General features: G+C 51.3%; 2 protein-coding genes across 4 annotated transcripts; both read left to right on the forward strand.

Moving 5' to 3' along the window:
- The first annotated feature begins 785 nt into the window (after positions 1-785).
- Positions 786-15,007, forward strand: ELOA (elongin A). Of its 3 annotated transcripts, XR_009933968.1 has the most exons (12): positions 786-898; positions 5,537-5,593; positions 6,198-6,316; positions 7,110-8,322; positions 9,122-9,236; positions 9,582-9,737; positions 10,122-10,219; positions 10,458-10,638; positions 11,098-11,209; positions 11,475-11,626; positions 12,144-12,773; positions 14,635-15,007. XR_009933968.1 is itself a non-coding variant. In XM_062509031.1 (11 exons), exons 1-11 carry the CDS (start codon positions 827-829, stop codon positions 12,203-12,205), a joined length of 2,337 nt encoding a protein of 778 aa, XP_062365015.1. In that variant the 5' UTR covers positions 786-826; the 3' UTR covers positions 12,206-13,473. The 3 variants fall into 3 exon arrangements, 2 of the variants coding, with proteins under 2 accessions (XP_062365015.1, XP_062365016.1); XM_062509031.1 differs by lacking the exon at positions 14,635-15,007 and having other exon boundaries at positions 12,144-13,473; XM_062509032.1 differs by lacking the exon at positions 14,635-15,007 and having other exon boundaries at positions 9,585-9,737; positions 12,144-13,473.
- A 476-nt stretch (positions 15,008-15,483) lies between these two features.
- On the forward strand, positions 15,484-17,783 carry PITHD1 (PITH domain containing 1). Its single transcript, XM_062509215.1, has 6 exons — positions 15,484-15,681; positions 16,363-16,406; positions 16,539-16,616; positions 16,795-16,899; positions 17,274-17,382; positions 17,468-17,783. The coding sequence occupies exons 1-6, from the start codon at positions 15,499-15,501 to the stop codon at positions 17,567-17,569; spliced, it is 621 nt and encodes a 206-aa protein (XP_062365199.1). The 5' UTR covers positions 15,484-15,498; the 3' UTR covers positions 17,570-17,783.
- Positions 17,784-17,855: the final 72 nt, after the last annotated feature.

Genomic DNA, 17,855 nt, shown 5'->3' on the forward strand with positions numbered 1-17,855 from the left:
ACTGCAAGAACGTCCTCGCTGCCAACAGTTCCAATGAAAAGCAGCCATTGGGAAGCAACAGGAATAGGTGTGAAGTTGACATTGCCTCAGGAAAAAAATGTGTCTAATTCTGGGCTCCTCAGGTCAAGAAAGACAAGAAGCTGCTGGAGTAGGCCTAAAAGAGGGAACAAAGATGATTAAAGGACAGGAGCATGTCTCTGATGAAGAGAGACTGGAGGAGCTGGGCCTGGACAGTCTGGAGAAGGGAAGGCTGAGAGAGGATCCCATCAATACATACAAACATCCCCAAAGGCTGTCAGAGTACAGTACCAAACCCTGTTCAATGGTGCCCAGTGACGGGATGAGGAAAAACGGCCATAAACTAAACCATGAGTTCCACCTCAACATAAAGAACTTCTTTCCATGAGGGTGGCAGAACCCTACAACAGCTGCTCAGGGAGGGTGCAGAGTCTCCCTCTGTGGGGACATCCCAAACTCACCTGGACGCCTTCCAACTTCGGGTGACCCTGCCTTAACAGGGGCTTGGACTGGTCGATATCCAGCAGTCCCTTCCAACCGCAACTCCGACGGGATTACCCCACCCTGAGGGCGGAGCTGACAGAACCGCGGCTCCCCTCAGCGAGGCCTTGCCAGCACTCAAGATGGCGCCGCTGCCAGCCCCCAACATGGCGCCCGCCGCCCTCTGCCGCACCCACCATGGCCGAGGCCGCGCTGCGCCGCTTCCGCTTCCTGCCCGTAGCCAAGATGGCGGCGGCGGCGGGGCAGTGCCGTGGGCCCGGCGGCCGCTGAAGCCGCTTCCGCCGCCGCCGGCTCTCCAGCAGTAAAAATGGCGGAGTCGGTGCTGGAAGTTGTGGGCCGGCTCCAGGCGCGGCTGGCGGGTAGCGCCGAACCCAAGAAGGTGATGGGGGCTGCCTCAGCCGGCCGGGGCCCCGGCGGTGGGGACGGGGGTCGGGAGTGCGGGGGGCGCAGGGCAGGGCCTCGCTCCGCCCGACTTTCCCCTGCGTGGAATTCCGTGCCGGGCCGGGGCCGCGGTGCCTGGGGTGAGACGTGCGAGCTGCCCGGCGCTTGTCACCGGCTTGCAGGCCCTGGGGGTCCCGTTGCTGCGGGCGGGTGTCCTTTGTGGGGTCCCCCCGTGGCAGTGGTGGGCGGGCGTCCCTCTTTAGAGGCCCCCCGTGGCAGGCTTGGGGTGGTGGCAGGGTTCTCATGGCAGGTCCTCCTTGGGCAGTGGCAAGCAGGGGGGTCCCTTTTGGGGTCCCCCTGGCAGGGCTGGGACCCGGCTGGGCCGACGGGCAGCGGAGAACTCGCCGGAAAAGTCTTGCCTTGGTGACGTGTTCGGTGGTGGAGCCGCGGTGCCGAGTGAGCCCACGCAGGGAGGCACCGCCGCGGGGCTGGGGGGGACACGGCTCCCAGCCCAGAGCTGACTCCTGTCGCCTCCGTTCCCTCTGGCCTTGGCGGACTTGCTTGGCTTTTCTTGCCCCTCTCCATGTGCCTGCTGCCAAAATATTCTGCCCGCAGAGGCTGTGGTGGAACGGCTGCTGTGCTGCCCCGACCTGCCTTGGGCTCGCTGTGCTCGGTTACAGTGACTGTCCTGCTGGGCACCAGCGTTCAGAGCTGGATTTTCTAGTGAAATTTGGAATTGTGGTTGAACTTGGGCATGCTGTTGCTCCATTCTCCCGTTTTAAAAGGGGGAGCATCTGTTGAGAGTATTCACACGTGTTTGGTTCACGTTTTGTGTAATTCATGTGAAAGAGGAGGCAGGCAGGGCTGTGCAGCTGCTCCGTGCTGGGCCGTCTCTGTTTCAGTGAGACAAACACCTGCAGAATTCGCTTCCCGAGATCTCCCACCACCCAGGGAGAAGAGAGGATGCTCGAGTGCTGACCCTTTGAAATAGGAGCCCCTGTAAGGAGCTCCAGCCTGGCTGGGGGTGATGCGATGGGATCTGGTTACTCTTCTCACCCTCTCAGCCAGGACCAGAGTAGGCTTTAACTGGTGGAGCCCCATATGGAGCTGAGGGACTGCCAGGGAATCAGTTCCAGGGGATCTGAGTTTCGTGGTGCTGAGACCATGGGCAAGACTTCAAATATTGTCTCAGCGCTCCGTGCACAGAGAATTAGTGCTGCTGTTCCTTGCCCCTTGTGTGAGCTTGGGGCAAGAACTGCTGGTGATTTTCTGAAGCACTGCAAGTCTCGGGGCACTGTTTGCACAGCCCAGCTCTTTCTCCAGTGACCTTGTGGTGTGAAGTCGTTTCTTGCTCTGTTGATCCTGGGCAGTTTTGCAAGGGCAGGCAGAGGAGGTAAAGCAGGGCAATGACTTGAAAACCTCTTTTCTTCCCCAGCAGAAAGGCCCTGTGACCTATATTCTTTATTTCTGATACTTTTCCAACCAAATCCTCAGAAGCATTAGTGCTTTAAAGCCTGAATTTACTTGCCGTTGCATTGTCTTGATTGATCTTGTGAGGATCTTCCTGTTGAAAAAAAATCTTACCCTGTCAGCAGGACAAATCCATGGCATCCCTGGGTGCTGCCCATTTCCAGTCCTTACTTTTCTTGCCTGGTCCTTTTAAAACATTTTATCAGGAATGTGAAAAAATAATATTAGCCCAGTATTGTGTACAACTCACTGTCTTGCTGAAAGGTGTAAAGTGTTGTTATTCCTGGTTTTGGGTAAAAATTGGGCTGCTGGCATGGAACAGTGCGAGTGAAGTCTTGGACAATGCTGTCATGGTTTGGAAAAAGTCCTTTTTTTCCAGCAGAGGAGGTACAAGCTCTGCTCCAGGGCTATGGGAAGAAAGAGAAGGAAAACATGAGCAAGAACATCTTCACAGAGGCAAAGCAGCCAGGCTGTGCTGGAGCAATTTGATATTAGTGTGTGTTTTTAGTGTCGTAACGGTCTGGCTGCCTTCTTTCAGAGAAAGAAAACCATCCACCCATGTTCAACAGAACTTGATTGGAGCTGGAACTCAGGGAAGGTTTTATGGGTTGTGTCTTGGTTGACTGAAGCCCTGCCCTGTGCTGGGGTGTTTTAGAAGAGTTTTGTGTTATATGTCTCACAAGACACGAGCCTGGTGTTTTCTGATTTGTATGATCTTGGTTATTTCCAAGATGAGCTGCTAGATTTAGAGTCCCAGGATTGTTACAGGTTGGAAGAGATCTCCAGGATCGAGTCCAACCTTTGACTGAACCCTTCCATATCAACTGAGTTCCACACTGAGTTGTTTCTTGAACACATCCAGAGATGGGGACTCCACCATCTCCTTCCAATGCCTGACCACTTTTCTGTGAAGAAATTCTTCCTGTTGTCCAAAATTCTTCCTGATGTCCCTTTAAGCCTCAGTGGGATGAACTCCATCAGCTTGTTTCCAAAGAAATTAAAGTTTAGTACGAGTTTTTAAGCCTCACTGCATCAAAGTTGTCTCACTTGGTGCATCTCATGCACAAGGATTTGTGTTCCACAGAGGAACTGGCTGCAGTGGCTGTGGAATAACAGATCCTCTTGAGATGTGTTCTGGATCAAGTGTATGGCTCCCCTGGTCTCCAACCACAGTGAGAACAGCATTTCTCTTCCTGGAATTCAGCCCTGAAGGCAACAAATAACTAAAGAGCAAACACAACTTTGGGAGATGCTACAGTGGGGTGTAGCTAGAAAATATGTGGGAGGATTCAGGGATACCAGAACGAGTTCTCCTTTGGTTCTTACTCTCACAGTGGGGTTTTGAAAAAAAGGTTTTGAAAAAACCTTTCTAGGAATTTAATTAGCTCACAGATGTGCTGTTGCTTTTGTATTGTCCTGGTTTACTAATTTTTTTTCTATCCAGTACAAAAATCCATCCTTCTTTCCTTTCCTGTCCTCTTTGCTCACACAAGTCCAAACTCCTTTATGACCAATCCCAGAAGGATTTAGGCTTTCCTAGAGAGATCCTGACCCCTGAACTGTGGCAGGCAGGCCGAGGAGAGGCAGCAGAGTTGGGCTCTGTCTCTGCTGCCTTTGGTTTGATGGCTTCAATTGCCAGAGCACTTGTTGAGCAGCCGTGCTGGCAAGGCAACAGCAGCCACTCTTGGTATCAGTGTTTTACTCTTCTAAACCAAGAAAACCGAAACCTTCTGTCACAGTTATTAGGTCCTGAATATAAAGGAGTGGTTTCTAGTGAACAGAAGTTGTGGTTTTGCTTAAGTCAGAGGAACTCTTGTCTGGGTGTCGAGGAGTGTTTCCTCTCTGAAAGCAACAGCACTCCTCAAATAGATTAAAGGAACTCATTTGCCTCCAAAGGAAGGAAACCTGCAAACCTGTGTGATCCTTGCACGGTGGCCATGGGGGTGACTGGGTGTCAGCTTAGGCTGACTGTGCTGATTTGAGCACGAGCACAGTGCTTTAAAGAGAAGATCTTCTGGATCAGGGGCAGCCCTTTGTATGGCATATAGCATAGGAGTGCTGAGCACAGCCTGGGCTGTATAGGGGCTATAATAATGGGAATGCTGATGAGGCTGGACTGTGGCTATAGCTGAGCTGTGGGAAATGATGTGAGGGGCAACAGTGCTGTCAGATGTGTTCTACCATGTACTGTAGCTACAGAGCCAACAGACATCGTGGTGAGGCCATGTCCCAAACCACCTGGGTGGCAGAGGTACAGGATCATGCCCTTCACTTAGAATTCCACAATTAGGGTTGGAAAAGACCTCCAGGATCATTGAGTCCAGCTTGTGACCAATCCCTGCCTTGTCAGCCAGCCCTGAGCCCCACATCTGGTCAATCCTGCAACACCTCCAGGGATGGTGATTCCACCACTGCCCTGGGCAGTCCATTCACATCCCTGGCCACCCTTTCCTGAAGAAATTTTCCTTGGGGTCCAATGTGAATCTCCCCTGGTGCAGCTTGAGGTTGTTTCTTCTTGCCAAGCTCCTTGTTGGAGAGGGCTCTGTCCCATGGAGCAGCTGAAGGTGCTAGCAGAGCCTTGTCTGGGGTGTGTGGAGGAAAAAACACTTCCCTGGTGTTTGGTGAACGGAAGAGAGCTGGGCGAGAGGGAGGGAATTTGGAAGGGATCAGGTGCTGTTTTAGCACCTGATTGAAGAGAGCCTGTCAGCAGTGGAGACACAGGTTCCCCTCTTAGGTCTTGAAAAGCATCTAGAAATCTTCCTTCCCCTTTTTATTTTGGTTTGTTGTCACCCCTCTTGCCTAGGGGTGTGATTCCACCACCACCTTCTGAGAGTCACAGGCTTCCAAGTCTTTTCTTCCTCTTGCTGTGTGTTTCTGTTCCAGTGCTTTAAGCCACGTTGAAGTTGCAGTCCCGTGTGAAGCAAACTTTAATATTTGAGTGTATTACAAGACTTTCAGGTGGGTTCCTGTGGGCAGAGACAAGATCTTTTTGCAGCTGGCCCTTGTGTTCAGCTTCTCAGGACCTTTTTTTTGGAGTAAGACAGCAGCTCTCAGCCACTTGGATCTTCCTAACAAGCTCTCAGGCAGTGCAGCATTTTCTTCCTCCCTAATCCCCATCTGTGGTTCCCTGTGACAACTCTGAACACTTCTCCTCTTGTCTCCACAGCTGCTCAAGAGTCTGAAGAGGCTGTCAGAGTTACCCATCACAGTTGACATTCTCGTGGTAAGTGCTGTGAAATCTCTGGGGCTTTTCATGGTGTCTGTGGAGAGATGTTTTCCATGGAGGTGCTGCTTTCCCTGGAACAGGGTGTGTTGCTTTGGCCACCTGCTCCAGCCCAGTGACATGGGTGTGATTGTGATAAGGTTCTGGAAATGCCAGGCACGGGCAAGGAGCATGCCAGGGCAGGTGGGAAGCCATGGAGAACAGTTTGTCATGCTCATTTCTCCCAAAAGCTTAACACCTGACTGGGATATGAGTGCTGGAGCAGATCCCAGCAATAACAAATCAGCAGGAAATGAGAAAGTGCTAATCCTTACAGTTTTTAATGGCTTCTGTCTTCAAACTTGCCAGCTCTCATGGTAAATACTGACTTGGGTTATTAATATGAATAATAAGTGTTTGGCTAAGGTAGAATTAACTCTTTGATTTGCATGTAGTGAGTGATATCAAGCAGCTGAAAACATAATAAAATATCTTTGCTGTTAGATCAAGGAACTTTCTCCCTGGCAGCAGTAGGGAGTGTGTTGATTCTGTTGACTCTTTAGGGAGTTTAGCAGGGGTGAGAATTCGTGTTTTGCTAAGATGGGTTCGTGGCTCTTTCCTGAAGGAGACAGGAGTTGGGAAGACTGTGAACAGCCTGAGGAAACACGAGCTCGTGGGAGACTTTGCCAAGGACCTCGTGGCAAGGTGGAAGAAACTGGTGCCAGTGGCCCAGGAGGCAGAGCGGTGAGTGAGCCCCATGGATGAGCTTTGGGAATGTTTTTTCAGTGGATATTTCAAACCTTTCTGGCCAAGGCTCTGGAAAAACTTGTAAAGCCAATATATGAACTCTGCCTGGGGGTTTTGCCTTGTTTTGGCAGAAACTTCCTGCCTTTGCTGGCTCTGGAGTGTTGGGGTGATGACAGCTGCAGTTTTCATGTGGAAGTTGGGGCCAACTTTCAAGAATTTGCAGTTTGATGAAGACATTAACAGGAGATGCCAAAAAAAGTGCCCTTAATAAAGCAAAAGATGCAGTCGGCATGCTTCCCATTTTATGATTCTGAAGACAGGAAGTTCTAGGCCCAAGTTGTTTGAAAGAATGCTTTTATGAGCCAGAATCCTATGGAAACTGGAAGTTATTGCTAGCAGGCATGTGGCAGTAACAAAGCTGTGTTGAATCCAACAGAGATCAAATAGATTTGAATGATAAAGGCCCAGTTATTAATGGGAATTTAAAGGAGTGGTATTCCCACGTGTTGAACTGGGGTATATTTCCCACAGGACCACACAGCCAGGAGTGTGTAGGTACAGAGAAGGTTCTGTCTCTAGTCCTAATAAAAGTGCTTCATCAATTCTTGCACTAGAAATGCAGTTTTTAAATCACTGATTGTTGCTGTTCCTTAGAGATTTAGTGAGATTTTTGCCACAAAGCTACCAGATACAACCTTGGTCTTCTGTGAGAGGTGTTCCAGTCCAGGGAATGACTCTTTTCATTCATGTTGGGCAGTATTAATCTCTTTTTGGTTTCTTCTCCCTTCAGAAATAACCTGGACTCTGAAGACCGTGACTATGAGAGGAGCAGCTCGAGCAAAAGGCATCAGGAATCTTCCCTCAGAGAGGATGAGGAGGCTGATCAGGATTACTCAGAACCCTTCCAGCCTTCTTGCAGCCAGTCCTATAGCCCAGATCATAGGGAAAAGAAGTCCAAAAGATATCCTAGGCCTGAGAGAGCCCATGAGACTTATGGCTATAGCAGCCACCAGGGGAAGGGCTGGGGCAGATCCTCCCCCGTGCTCTCTTCAGACCAGGAGTACTCGGACTGTGGACAAGCTGTGTCACCTGAGCCCAGTGAAAGCCCTCAGGATATGGACACAGACCCTTATGCCTCTGAGGAGCAGGAAGAACCAGCACTATTCCATCGGAAAACCAGCAAAGGTCACAGCTTCCAGGAGAAGCTCGGGGCAGGCCGGGAGCGCGGCTCCAGCGATTTCTGTGACAAAGGGAACGCGAGTCGGAGCAAAGAGCACAAATCCTCGCACAAGAAGCAGCGACTCGATGGCAGAGGGGATGACAGGACCTCTGCCTTCAGCCCAGAGAGGTTGCACAAAGCCTCTTTTAAAGAGCAGCTCCGAGAATCCCCCATGGCAGCGGCCGGCAAGGAGAAGCAGAGAACGTCAGAGGGCACCAAAAAGGAAAAGAATCGGGAAAGTGGCAGCTCCAGGAAGGAGAAGCTGCACTCGTTGCCACACTCAGAGGAATCTTTGGACAACCATGTCAAGAAACAAAAGCATCGGGACTCTGAGAAAAGCAAATTGGAGAAGTCCAAGCAGAGCCTGGAGAGCTCGAACTCAGAGAAACGAAAAGCTAACAGTGACTCTGGCAATAGGATCAAGGAAAAGGGGGGTTCTGGGAGCTTAAAGTCTTCAGAGGGGAAGCGCAAAATCTCTGATGTGGACAAAAAATCAGTGGGTTTTTCTTCAAATCCTGGGGAGGGGGAAGCAGAGGATGAGTTTGAACAACCTACAATGTCGTTTGAATCATATCTCAGCTATGACCAGCCCCAGAAAAAGAAAAAGAAAGTGGTCAAACCCTCTGCTGGGCCAGCTGGGGACAAAGACCGAGGGCACAGCAAGCAGAACGGATCCAAAGCCAGCACCAACAGCTCGAGCTCCAGTCAGAAAAGTCCAAGCCACAAGAGAACAAGTGAGAAAAAGGCAGAGAAGAAAACCCCAGAGCCTCCTAAACCAGAGAGGGTAAGGTTTGCTAAGAAAGCAGAGTGTCTGTGAAAGTGAGCTTAGAATCCAGCCCAGTTTGCAGTGCCTGTCCTGCTAACAAGGTTCCCATGTCTCTTCTCTCAAGTATTTATGCTTCTCTAAAATGGACCTTTTTAAGTGTCCAGAAATGGGAGAACTGGTGGTACAAGGCAGCTCGTTCCAGACAAACCTCCTTTTGTGAAAGGCTGAAAAAATGAGCAATATTTCTGTACAGATCCTTTGTCACATGGGTGCCAGGGTTTGGTGTATAAATAGGGTGTTCTAGTAAGCAAAATCTTCACTGTTTCATCTTTTTACTCAACTTTGAAACACTTCACAAAGTGTTTTTTATAAGGCTTAACAGCATTTTCAATCCTGCTTTGCCATTCATTCTAATAAGTACTTCATAAAACTCCATATCAAAATTTTCAGTTTCCCTCAGTTTCTGAGGTTCCCTTCTCTTCCACCAGTGCAAAGTTTTTGCAGGAAGAGGAGAAGATGGCAGAACTGGTAAATGAGTGTCAGAGATCAAGGAAATGCTTCTGCTTGTCCTGAATATGTTAAAAACATGTATGGTTCTTTCTGGAAGGCGTTGAATGATTCAGATCCCAAATTTTGGCTTCTTCCTATTGGCAGCTACCCCCTGAGCTTGTTCCTGAGCTTGGTGCAAACTGAGCAGCATGGAGTGGTTTATTCAAAATATGCAAAAAACCCCACGGTTCAGTGCTGTTTGTACACTGGTGGAATGTCACATTCTGCTGTACTCCTGTCTTATTCCATGTACATCCTCTCCTTCCAGATAATTTTAGATGTGGTACCAACGTTACCAGACATCCCCCTGCCCCCCATCCAGGCCAATTATCGTCCTCTTCCCTCGATCGAGTCCATCACCTGCTCCCAGCCAAAAAGGAAAGGTATGTTGGGCAGGAAAATGGGTTTGGAATGAGCCAGATTGTGGGAGAGAGCAGCAGTGGATGCTGACTGGGTGCAAGTCTTTCCGTTGGGATCTGCCAAGGGCAGAGGTTTCAGACAAAAAGCAGCTGCTGCCCACGTGCTCCATCAGAAATGAGAAGAATCCTTCAGTGATGTTCCTCTGGGGCTCGGGCTTTACACTTGGCCTTCCTGAACGTGCTCTGAGGCCTCTTGGAAAAGATTTTGCCCTTTAGGTCACTTCTGGGTGACTCCAATTTGTGCCATTTATCAGGACAGGCTATTTTTCTTCTCCTTCCCCTCCTCACTCCAAGCATTTTCCTCCACAGCAGTGTCCTCACCAGTGGAGGAGAGCGAAGCAGGTTTCACAGGCCGGCGGTTAAATTCCAAAATGCAGGTGTACTCTGGCTCCAAAACTGCCTACCTCCCAAAGATGATGTCCCTGTACCAGCAGTGTATCAGGGTCCTCAGCAACAACATTGACTGTAAGTATTTTCCTCTTCTCAGAGTCACTGTGCATGTGCACTGAATTTTGGCAACTTGTTGGTACAGACCCCAGCACTTCCTCCTTTGTGACAAATATGGGATAAATCCCACTGGAAGTCCAGGTGCTGCAGAGATCAGCATCCAGGATGTTTTCAAGCAGTGCTAAAGCACTGGAAAATGTGGCAAACAGAGCTTGATAAAACAGAGTTAAGATATTTCTTAACTTGGAGATATTGGTGCTTGAGGTTCCTTTCTCCTCCCCTCATCCTGTGTGGTGTTGTGCAACACTGCAGTTTTTTCACTGTGTTTCAAGGTGTTAAGCCCTGTCCTTGGCAAGGAAGGAGCAGGATAATTAATACCCTGTGCTTCTTGTTTCTATCTAGCAATCTATGAAGTGGGTGGTGTCCCTTTCTCTGTGCTGGAGCCTGTGTTGGAGAGGTGCACCCCGGAGCAGCTGTATCGCATCGAGGAATGTAACCATGTGAGTGCCTTGGCCTGGGAGAAGGGATGTGATGTGCAGGGCTGTCCTCACCTGCAAGAGCAGAATATCAAACAAATCTTTTTGATGGAAAGAGCTGGCTTTCACTAGTCCTGAGTTCCTGACTTGGCTGCACGCGGGCCCTGCTGGAATTCCAGTGACACCAGCACTGAGCTGCTGCTGAGGGAAAAGGGACTGGAAGAGTCAGGAGGGATCCCAACTTTGTCTGGGTTTGCTTCAGGTTCTGGTGGAGGACACGGATCAGCTGTGGCACAACCACTGCCTGAGAGACTTCAAGAACGAGAAGCCCGAGGAGTTTGAGTCGTGGCGGGAGATGTACCTGCGGCTGCACGACGCGCGCGAGCAGCGCCTGCTCATGCTGGCACGCAACATCGGCTCTGCCCACGCCAACAAACCCAAAGGTGGGCCTGAGAGAGGCCATCTGGGCTTAAAACCAGTCCAGTGTAGGAGCAGCTTAACTCAGTGTGCTTGCCTTTGCTTGGTTTAGTGATGTCTTGCTTTCATCCATGATGGTGTTGATGCAGTTCAATATTTTATAGCAATGATGAGTAGGCTCCTGTTCCGTGCGGGTTGTCCGTGCTAGCATGGAAGAGGACCAGGGTGGGGGGAAACATTCCTGGGTTTTGGGTGAACTTAATGAGAACTGCTGCGCTGATCACTCTGATTTCTCACTGTGAGAGATTTGGACCTTAGGAAGGAGGTTTGAACTATTTTCAGAAGGAGAAAGGAGACTGTCACTATTTCTTTAGATTGGATGGATTGGGGAGGGGTGGATGAACTGTCAGTAGTAAGACAAGCAGTGAGGAGCCTCCTTTACAGCCAGCTGGATGAAAGTGATGTTTCCTTCTGGCCTGTTGCAGGGAGAGTGGCCAAGATGGCATTTGTGAACTCTGCAGTAAAGCCCCCTCGGGATGTACGGAGGAGACAGGAGAAGTTTGGAACTGGAGGCCCTCTTCTGCCGGAGAAGACCAAGTGAGTGTTTCTCTGTACCACTTGCTGCTGCTCAGGGCCTCCTGCCAGCTGCCTTCTGAAGCTCAAGAAAGGATACTGTGTGTCTGGCAGCTCCTTTTGCAGGGAAACTTGTAACTGTAATCGCTGTTTCCTGCTGGGAAGCACAGAGATCCGGGTTCTACCTTGTATCAGCCTTGCTGCTGCTACAAATGTGACTTGTGTCTGCAGAATTGCCTCAAACCACGGTGAGTCCTTGATGGAAGTGCCTGTCCTGTGTCTGTTCCAGAATAAAACCAGTCCTGTACACATCCAACAAAAGCCACGCTCGGGCGAGTGACGAGCAGTCCTACGATGGGCCCAGCACCAGCAGTGCCCACTCAGTCCCATCTTCAGGTAGCACCTTCTCCTCCTACGACCCCAGGAAACCCCCTGTGAAGAGTAAGTACAACCTGCAGGACATCCCTGTGCTCTCTTAGAGCTTCTCCTTCACAAACAGCTGCTGCTGCTGCTGTGGGAGAATTGCAGGCTGCGCAGGAGGGTTGGTGTTGGTATGTGTCCTCTGTTCAAACTTGTTTGCATGAGGAACAGCAAAAGGAAACATCTGATTCACCTGCTCAGAGCTGACTGTATCAGCCTGTCCTAATGGTAGCACAACCTCTGCCTTTGGCCTCCTGCTGCCCTGAGTCTGTCCAGCTGTTTGGAATTGGGAGTGCAGCTCTCTTGGGAAGGAAGCAGGGAGGGTTTAACCAGGGATCTGTGTTTGTGCAGTGCAAAAAGCAGTGGCTTCTCCTCAGTCTGTGACCTGAAAACTCTGATGAGCTCTGCTCAAACACTTCTGTCGTCCAGGGCTGCAGTTTTCAATTGCTCTCAGCTCTTCTTCTATCACTTTTACTTTCTTTTTATGTTTGTTTCTTTGATTCAGTGGTGTTTTTTTTTTTTTCTTTCTCTTTTGCAGAAATTGCACCAATGATGGCAAAGACTATCAAAGCTTTCAAAAACAGGTTCTCTCGGAGATAAGTTTGCAGTGCTGAGCTGGGCCTTTCTCTCTTGGGGAGGAGTGGCACTGAAAGGGGAGAAGGTACCCAAACAGCCCTTCCTTATCTTTGAACTCTTTGGAGGCTGCAGCTGCTGGGAGAAGCTTCGATCTGCACAAGATGACGGCACAGTATTTTATCTTTTATTCTGGTCCCTTTCTCAGTGTCAAGCCCCCCTCTTTTATCCCCTGTCCTCAACATTCAGTTTCTGGTTTCTGGCTTTGTCATCCATCGAAAGAAGGGTGTACAGAATCTCCTGACACAGGAAAATGTGAAATCTTGGCACCTGCTGAGAGTGGAAGATCCAGAGACTTATTTACTATTTAACCTCTTAATAAATTATAAAATGGTTTTAATTAATATTTTGCCCCTCTACCCTGCTGTGTTATTTATGTTGCTCCCAGTGGTCTCTCCCCTCCCAACCCAGTGCCAGGGTCAGCCTTGGTGACTTGAGCTGGAATCCATCTGAGTGGACATTGGGTGTCCCAGGAGCCTTTCCTGTGGTCTGGTACCTGCTGGGCCCAAAGTCTCACCTGGAGACTCTGGGACAGGTAGGATCAGTGGCCCAGCCACTTGTCAGTCCTTTGGCAAGTGCATCCAGCCCTGAGGCTTTGTTCCCTGCTCGTGTGTGTCAATAAAATCTGAGCTCTTGACCTTCTCTGTGCTGTTGCTGTAGATCCTGTACAGGTGCTTTTGTGGTCCTGCAGGGATGCCAAGAGCCTTTGGGGACGTTTCCTCTGCTGCTGTTGTCTTCTGCTGGCTACTGGGAATGGAACTGCCAGGGATTTGGGAGTTGTACTGTGCACCGAGTCAGATTTTAATTTTTTATCTGGAGAGAGATAGGGGACTTTGCAATGGAAAACAGTTTTTAAATAGCAGTGAGGGCATTGTTTGCCTCTTTTAGTGGGAAGAAGGAATACTTCTGTCTTGTTTTCTGTGTGGAATTGCAAAGGATTTATTCCCAGCTGGGAAGCTGGTGCCTAAATCCTGTCTTTTCCCTGTACGTTTTGCTCTGTCCCCTCTTTGGAAAAATCCAAGGATTTTGGTCTTTGAACTTGAAACCACTCGAATGAGGTTGGAGGGAAGTGAGCAACGGGATGGTGCTGTTGTAACACGTGTGTGTCCTTCAGAGCAGGAGTTCCAAAGGCTCCCTTGTACCTGGTGTGTGAGGAGCTGGAGTTCAGGAAGAAGAAGGTGCTTGATGAGGCTGGTGGGAGTGTCAGGGAATGTTCTGGAGCTCCTGGATGGGTCAAATCCTCACATCCTCAGCAGGGCTGGCAGCTGGGCTCGCTGGGGCCAGAGCTGGGCACAGACAGGAGCTGTGCTGTGCTGTTGGGAAGGTTTCTGCTTGTGGGATTGTGTCTGGGGAAGGTTTCTGCTTGTGTTTTATCTGCCCCAAATAGAACCCCAGGGGTGGTGCAAGCAGAGCACAGGGCTGGGGAGACTCCAGGGTTCGTGGCCTCTCTGGGAGGGCTCCGGGGTCCGACTGGCTCAGAGAGGGGAGGGATTCTCCTGTTCCAAGCCATATTTGCTGCCCTAGGACTTTGCTGTCTGGGTGGAAAAGATGCTGGTAGTGGATGCTGTTGTTGTTGGCAGCTCCTGAGAAGCTCTGCTGCTGGCTTTCCGTGGCTGCCAAATCCCAAACCGGTGGAGCTGTCTGTGTGCACTGACCGGGGGAAACCTTGCTGTGAAGGGTCCTCCCTGGAGGGCTCTAAAAAAGAAAAAAAAAAATCCCTGTTTTGCTTCTGATTTCTCTTTGGTTGTTTGTTTCTTTCCATTTTTTTCCTCCTCCTTCAAAAGAAATGACTTTCTTTAAAACCATTCTGAACACCTGTCTCCTGTTTATTTGGTCTGTTCTTTGTTTAGTTTGACATTCTTGGAAAAATGTTCTCAGACTCTAGTGTGCTGTAAGTTTGTTACAGTCCCAGATGCTTTAATGTTACCGTGCAGCATTTCAGTGTGTGTTGTGCTGTATAATAATGGCTCCTTACTCTCCTGTGTTTTTGCTGTATTTAATTTTGCTGTATTTTTAATTAGATAACAATATATTCTCTTCTGCTGACTGTTGTGCTACTGTTTATTTCTCCTCTGTACTTGGGGTAGGGGCAGAGGGGAGGGAAGCAGAGCCTGGCATCCTGTTCAGACTCGATGGAGCTTTGAGCAAAGGATCTGGGCGATGCCCAAAAATGCTTCTGGGCATTGCTAAACTGCCAATTAATTGATATCCCAGCTCCACGTTCAGCATTGCTGTTTTGGGGAGATTTTCTTTCCTTCTCAGAGCAGCCCCTTTGCTCCAGGCTTTGCCAGCTGCGTCCATGTTTTGTTTGTGGCATTGCAGGGAAGTGACACTGTTGTGGCTCGGCTCTCACAGGGGTGATGCCAACCCCTCTCCCTTCCCTTCCTTTTGCTCAGACACTAAATCCAGCCTGGGGAGAGGTGGGCACCGGCCCTCAGCTGGGAGCAGAGCAGGAATATTTCGCCTGGGGACACACTACGCAAAATCTGGGATCAAAGTGCTCCTTCCTGGTCTCGGGCTGTGATACTTGTGCAGTAGTTCTGTGCTCCACCACACACTGAAGGATGGAGCAGAGCTGCCTCTTCCCCCTTCCCACCCATCCCTGTAGGATGAGTAACAACAGGAGGAGGGGGAGTGACTTGGACTCGTATTTGTATTTTGGTCCCAAACTATGTATATACCCAATTTTCTATGTTCCTTTTTTTTGTGGTAACTAAGATGAATATTTTAATTAGATAAGTTATATGAAAAAGAAGAATCATGTCTCAATAAAAGCCAAACACTGGACCATGGCTGCTCGTTCTTTCCTGACACTGACAACGGATTTTAAACACACACCATAAGGAAACTCCGTGGTTGCTCGGGGGGTGATGCTCCGGTATCCCACTCCGCTATCCCTCCCGGTATCCCGTTCTTGCGCTGCTTGCAACAATCCCCACGGATAATACCCCCGGAACCTTCGCGGGAAAGCAGCAGCTTCGCCATTCCCGGGGCAGGGTCAGGGCGGGGTGGGGCCGGGACCACCGGGGCCCTTCCCGGGACCACCGGGCGGTTCGCGGGCTCAGCGCGTGCAGCGCCAGGTCACGCCCACGGGGGCGTGGCTACGGAGACCAGCTAGAATGGGCGTGGTTAAATGGAGATGGGCGTGTCCTATAATACGATAACGTCTCAACGAGGGCGTGTCATGTGATTGTTATGGGCGTGGTTTCGGTGCCATGTCTCGGTGCCGCGCACGCGCGCTGGGCGGTCCCGGCACGGCCATGGCGCACGGGCACGGACCCGGCCGCTGCCGCTGCTGCGGGGAGGAGGCGGCGGAGCGCGGCGCGGCCTGGGGGCTGTACCTGCGCATCGACCGACAGCGCCTGCAGTGCCTCAATGAGCGCCGGGAAGGCTCCGGAGCCACCGTGTTCCGTCCCTGGGAAGAGCGCGGGGACCGCTCGCAGGTGCGGCTGGGAGCGGGGGTGTGTCGGTGAGAGGGTGGGCGGCAGGGCAGGGATGGGATCGTGCCCCTCGACTCGGCCCTAGGGAGGCACAGCTGGAGTGCGGTGTCCGGGCCTGCGTTTCTAAAGACAGGAGCTGCTGGAAGGCGTCCAGCGGAGGCCACGGAGATGATTTGGGGTCTGGAGCATCGCCCTCATGAGGGGAACTGGGCCTGGTTAGGCTGGAGAACGACGGCTGAGAGGGGATCACATCAACCCATAAAATACCCCCAAGGGGTGTCAAAGGACAAGTGCCAGGCTCTGCACAGTGACAGGATAGTGAGCAAGGGCAATAAACTAAACCACAACGAGTTCCACCTCAACATGAGGAAGAACTTCTTTCCATGAGGGTGGCACAGCCCTGGAACAGCTGGAGATTCCCTCTGTGGGGACATCCCAAACCCACCTGGAGCTGTTCCTGTGTCACCTGCTCCAGGTGACCCTGCCTGGGCAGGGTGTTGGACAGGATGATGTCCAGAGGTCCCTTCCAATTCTAAACATTCTGGGATTCTGTGAGCAGTGTACTGTGGGGTCCCCTGAACACCACTGGGGTGATCCTTCCAGTTGTCCCCACACTCGCCTTCTGTCCCCTGTGCTCCCCCACCATTCCCTGCCCACCCCTGACCTGCTCTCCTCTCTCCCCAGTTTGTGGAAAGCGATGATGACGAGGAGCTGCTCTTCAACATCCCGTGAGTTCCGTCCCTGAGCACCTCTGGCATGGTCCTGGCTGTTGGCAGGGCTTGTTCCTCACCTGGGAACGAGGCACTGGGGCTGACTTGGAGAGGACAGAGGTGCAAACCCAGCTCTGTGTGTCTGGGCAGGTTCACAGGCAGTGTGAAGTTGAAAGGAGTCATTGTGATGGGTGAGGAGGACGGGACACACCCGGCAGAGATGAGGCTGTAAGTAAAAGCAGCTTCCCTTTCCTCAGATGGGCTGGGTGCTGTGGGGGGAACTGGTGGCATTGTGAGAAGACAAAGTTTTTTTTTTTTTTTTTTGGTGGAGAAGAACCTGGGCAGTGTTAATGGATGGAATCCAATTAGCTGACCTGTTGTTAATAACTTCTTCTTGTCCTGCCAGGTTCAGAAACATTCCTCACATGTCCTTTGATGACACAGCCAAGGAACCAGAGCAGACATTCAGCCTGAGCCAGGATCCCTTGGGACAGCTGGAATATCCCACCAAGTATGAGACAGACCCTGGGGTGTAGGGGCTGTTCCCGCCTGCCACAGCAGCTCTGTCCAACCTTGCAGATTTAGGGAAGGGTCAGCACAGGGCAGTGCCTCAGAGCTGCCCTCAGGAGGATTTGCCTCCCCAGTTCTGTCCTGCCCTTTGAAATGTCCTTCCCAGAGAAAGGGGCTGGCTGTGTTGGCATCCCAGGAATTCTTGGGGTGCAGAATCATCCTGCTGTCCTGTCCCCAGCCCATGGCTGACCCGCGGGTGGGAGAGAAACCCCCCTTGCTGCCAAGTCTGACTGATCAGGGGGAGCTGCTTACAGTGTGGGAGCCTGGGGAGGTGCTGGAGCAGTAGCTGCAGTCTCAGGGTATGTTTTCTTTCAGAATTGCCCGCTTCTCCAACGTTTACCACCTCTCCATGCACTTCCCAAAGAACTTTGGAGCTGAGACAACCAAGATTTTCTACATAGGTCTGAAAGGGGAGTGGACAGAGGTGAGTGAGAGCAGAGAGAAACCAGAGTGTGGAAAGGGCTGGAATCCTGCTTTCCCTGGATTTAAAACGTTCCATCTCCACCCAGGCTCATCGCCACGAAGTCACCATCTGCAACTATGAAGCCTCGGCAAACCCGGCCGACCACAAGCTAGAACAGATCACCCCTCAGACTCACTTCATCTCCTAACGGGGCTGCCGCGAACCTGCCTGGGGCAGGAACGGCTTCCCGAGGCGCCGGAGCAGCTCCATGTTAGTGGGACAGACACGGCGGCGCGGTGTGAGGCGGCCCCGCGGGCGGCGGGGCCCAGCGGAGCCGCTCTGGAGGCCTCGCCCGCGGGCAGCGCCGAGCCGTGTGCGGGGCCGGTACCGGCTGTGACTGACAATAAACACGCTGCGGTGCAGAGCTGTGCGCTGTTCCTGAGTCGCGGCCCTCCCGTGTCCGTGAATGGCACCAGCACTGAGGCGGGGAGGGC

This window comes from Cinclus cinclus, chromosome 26 (genome assembly GCF_963662255.1).
Source record: "Cinclus cinclus chromosome 26, bCinCin1.1, whole genome shotgun sequence".
In the NCBI taxonomy this organism is placed as follows: Eukaryota; Metazoa; Chordata; class Aves; order Passeriformes; family Cinclidae; genus Cinclus; species Cinclus cinclus.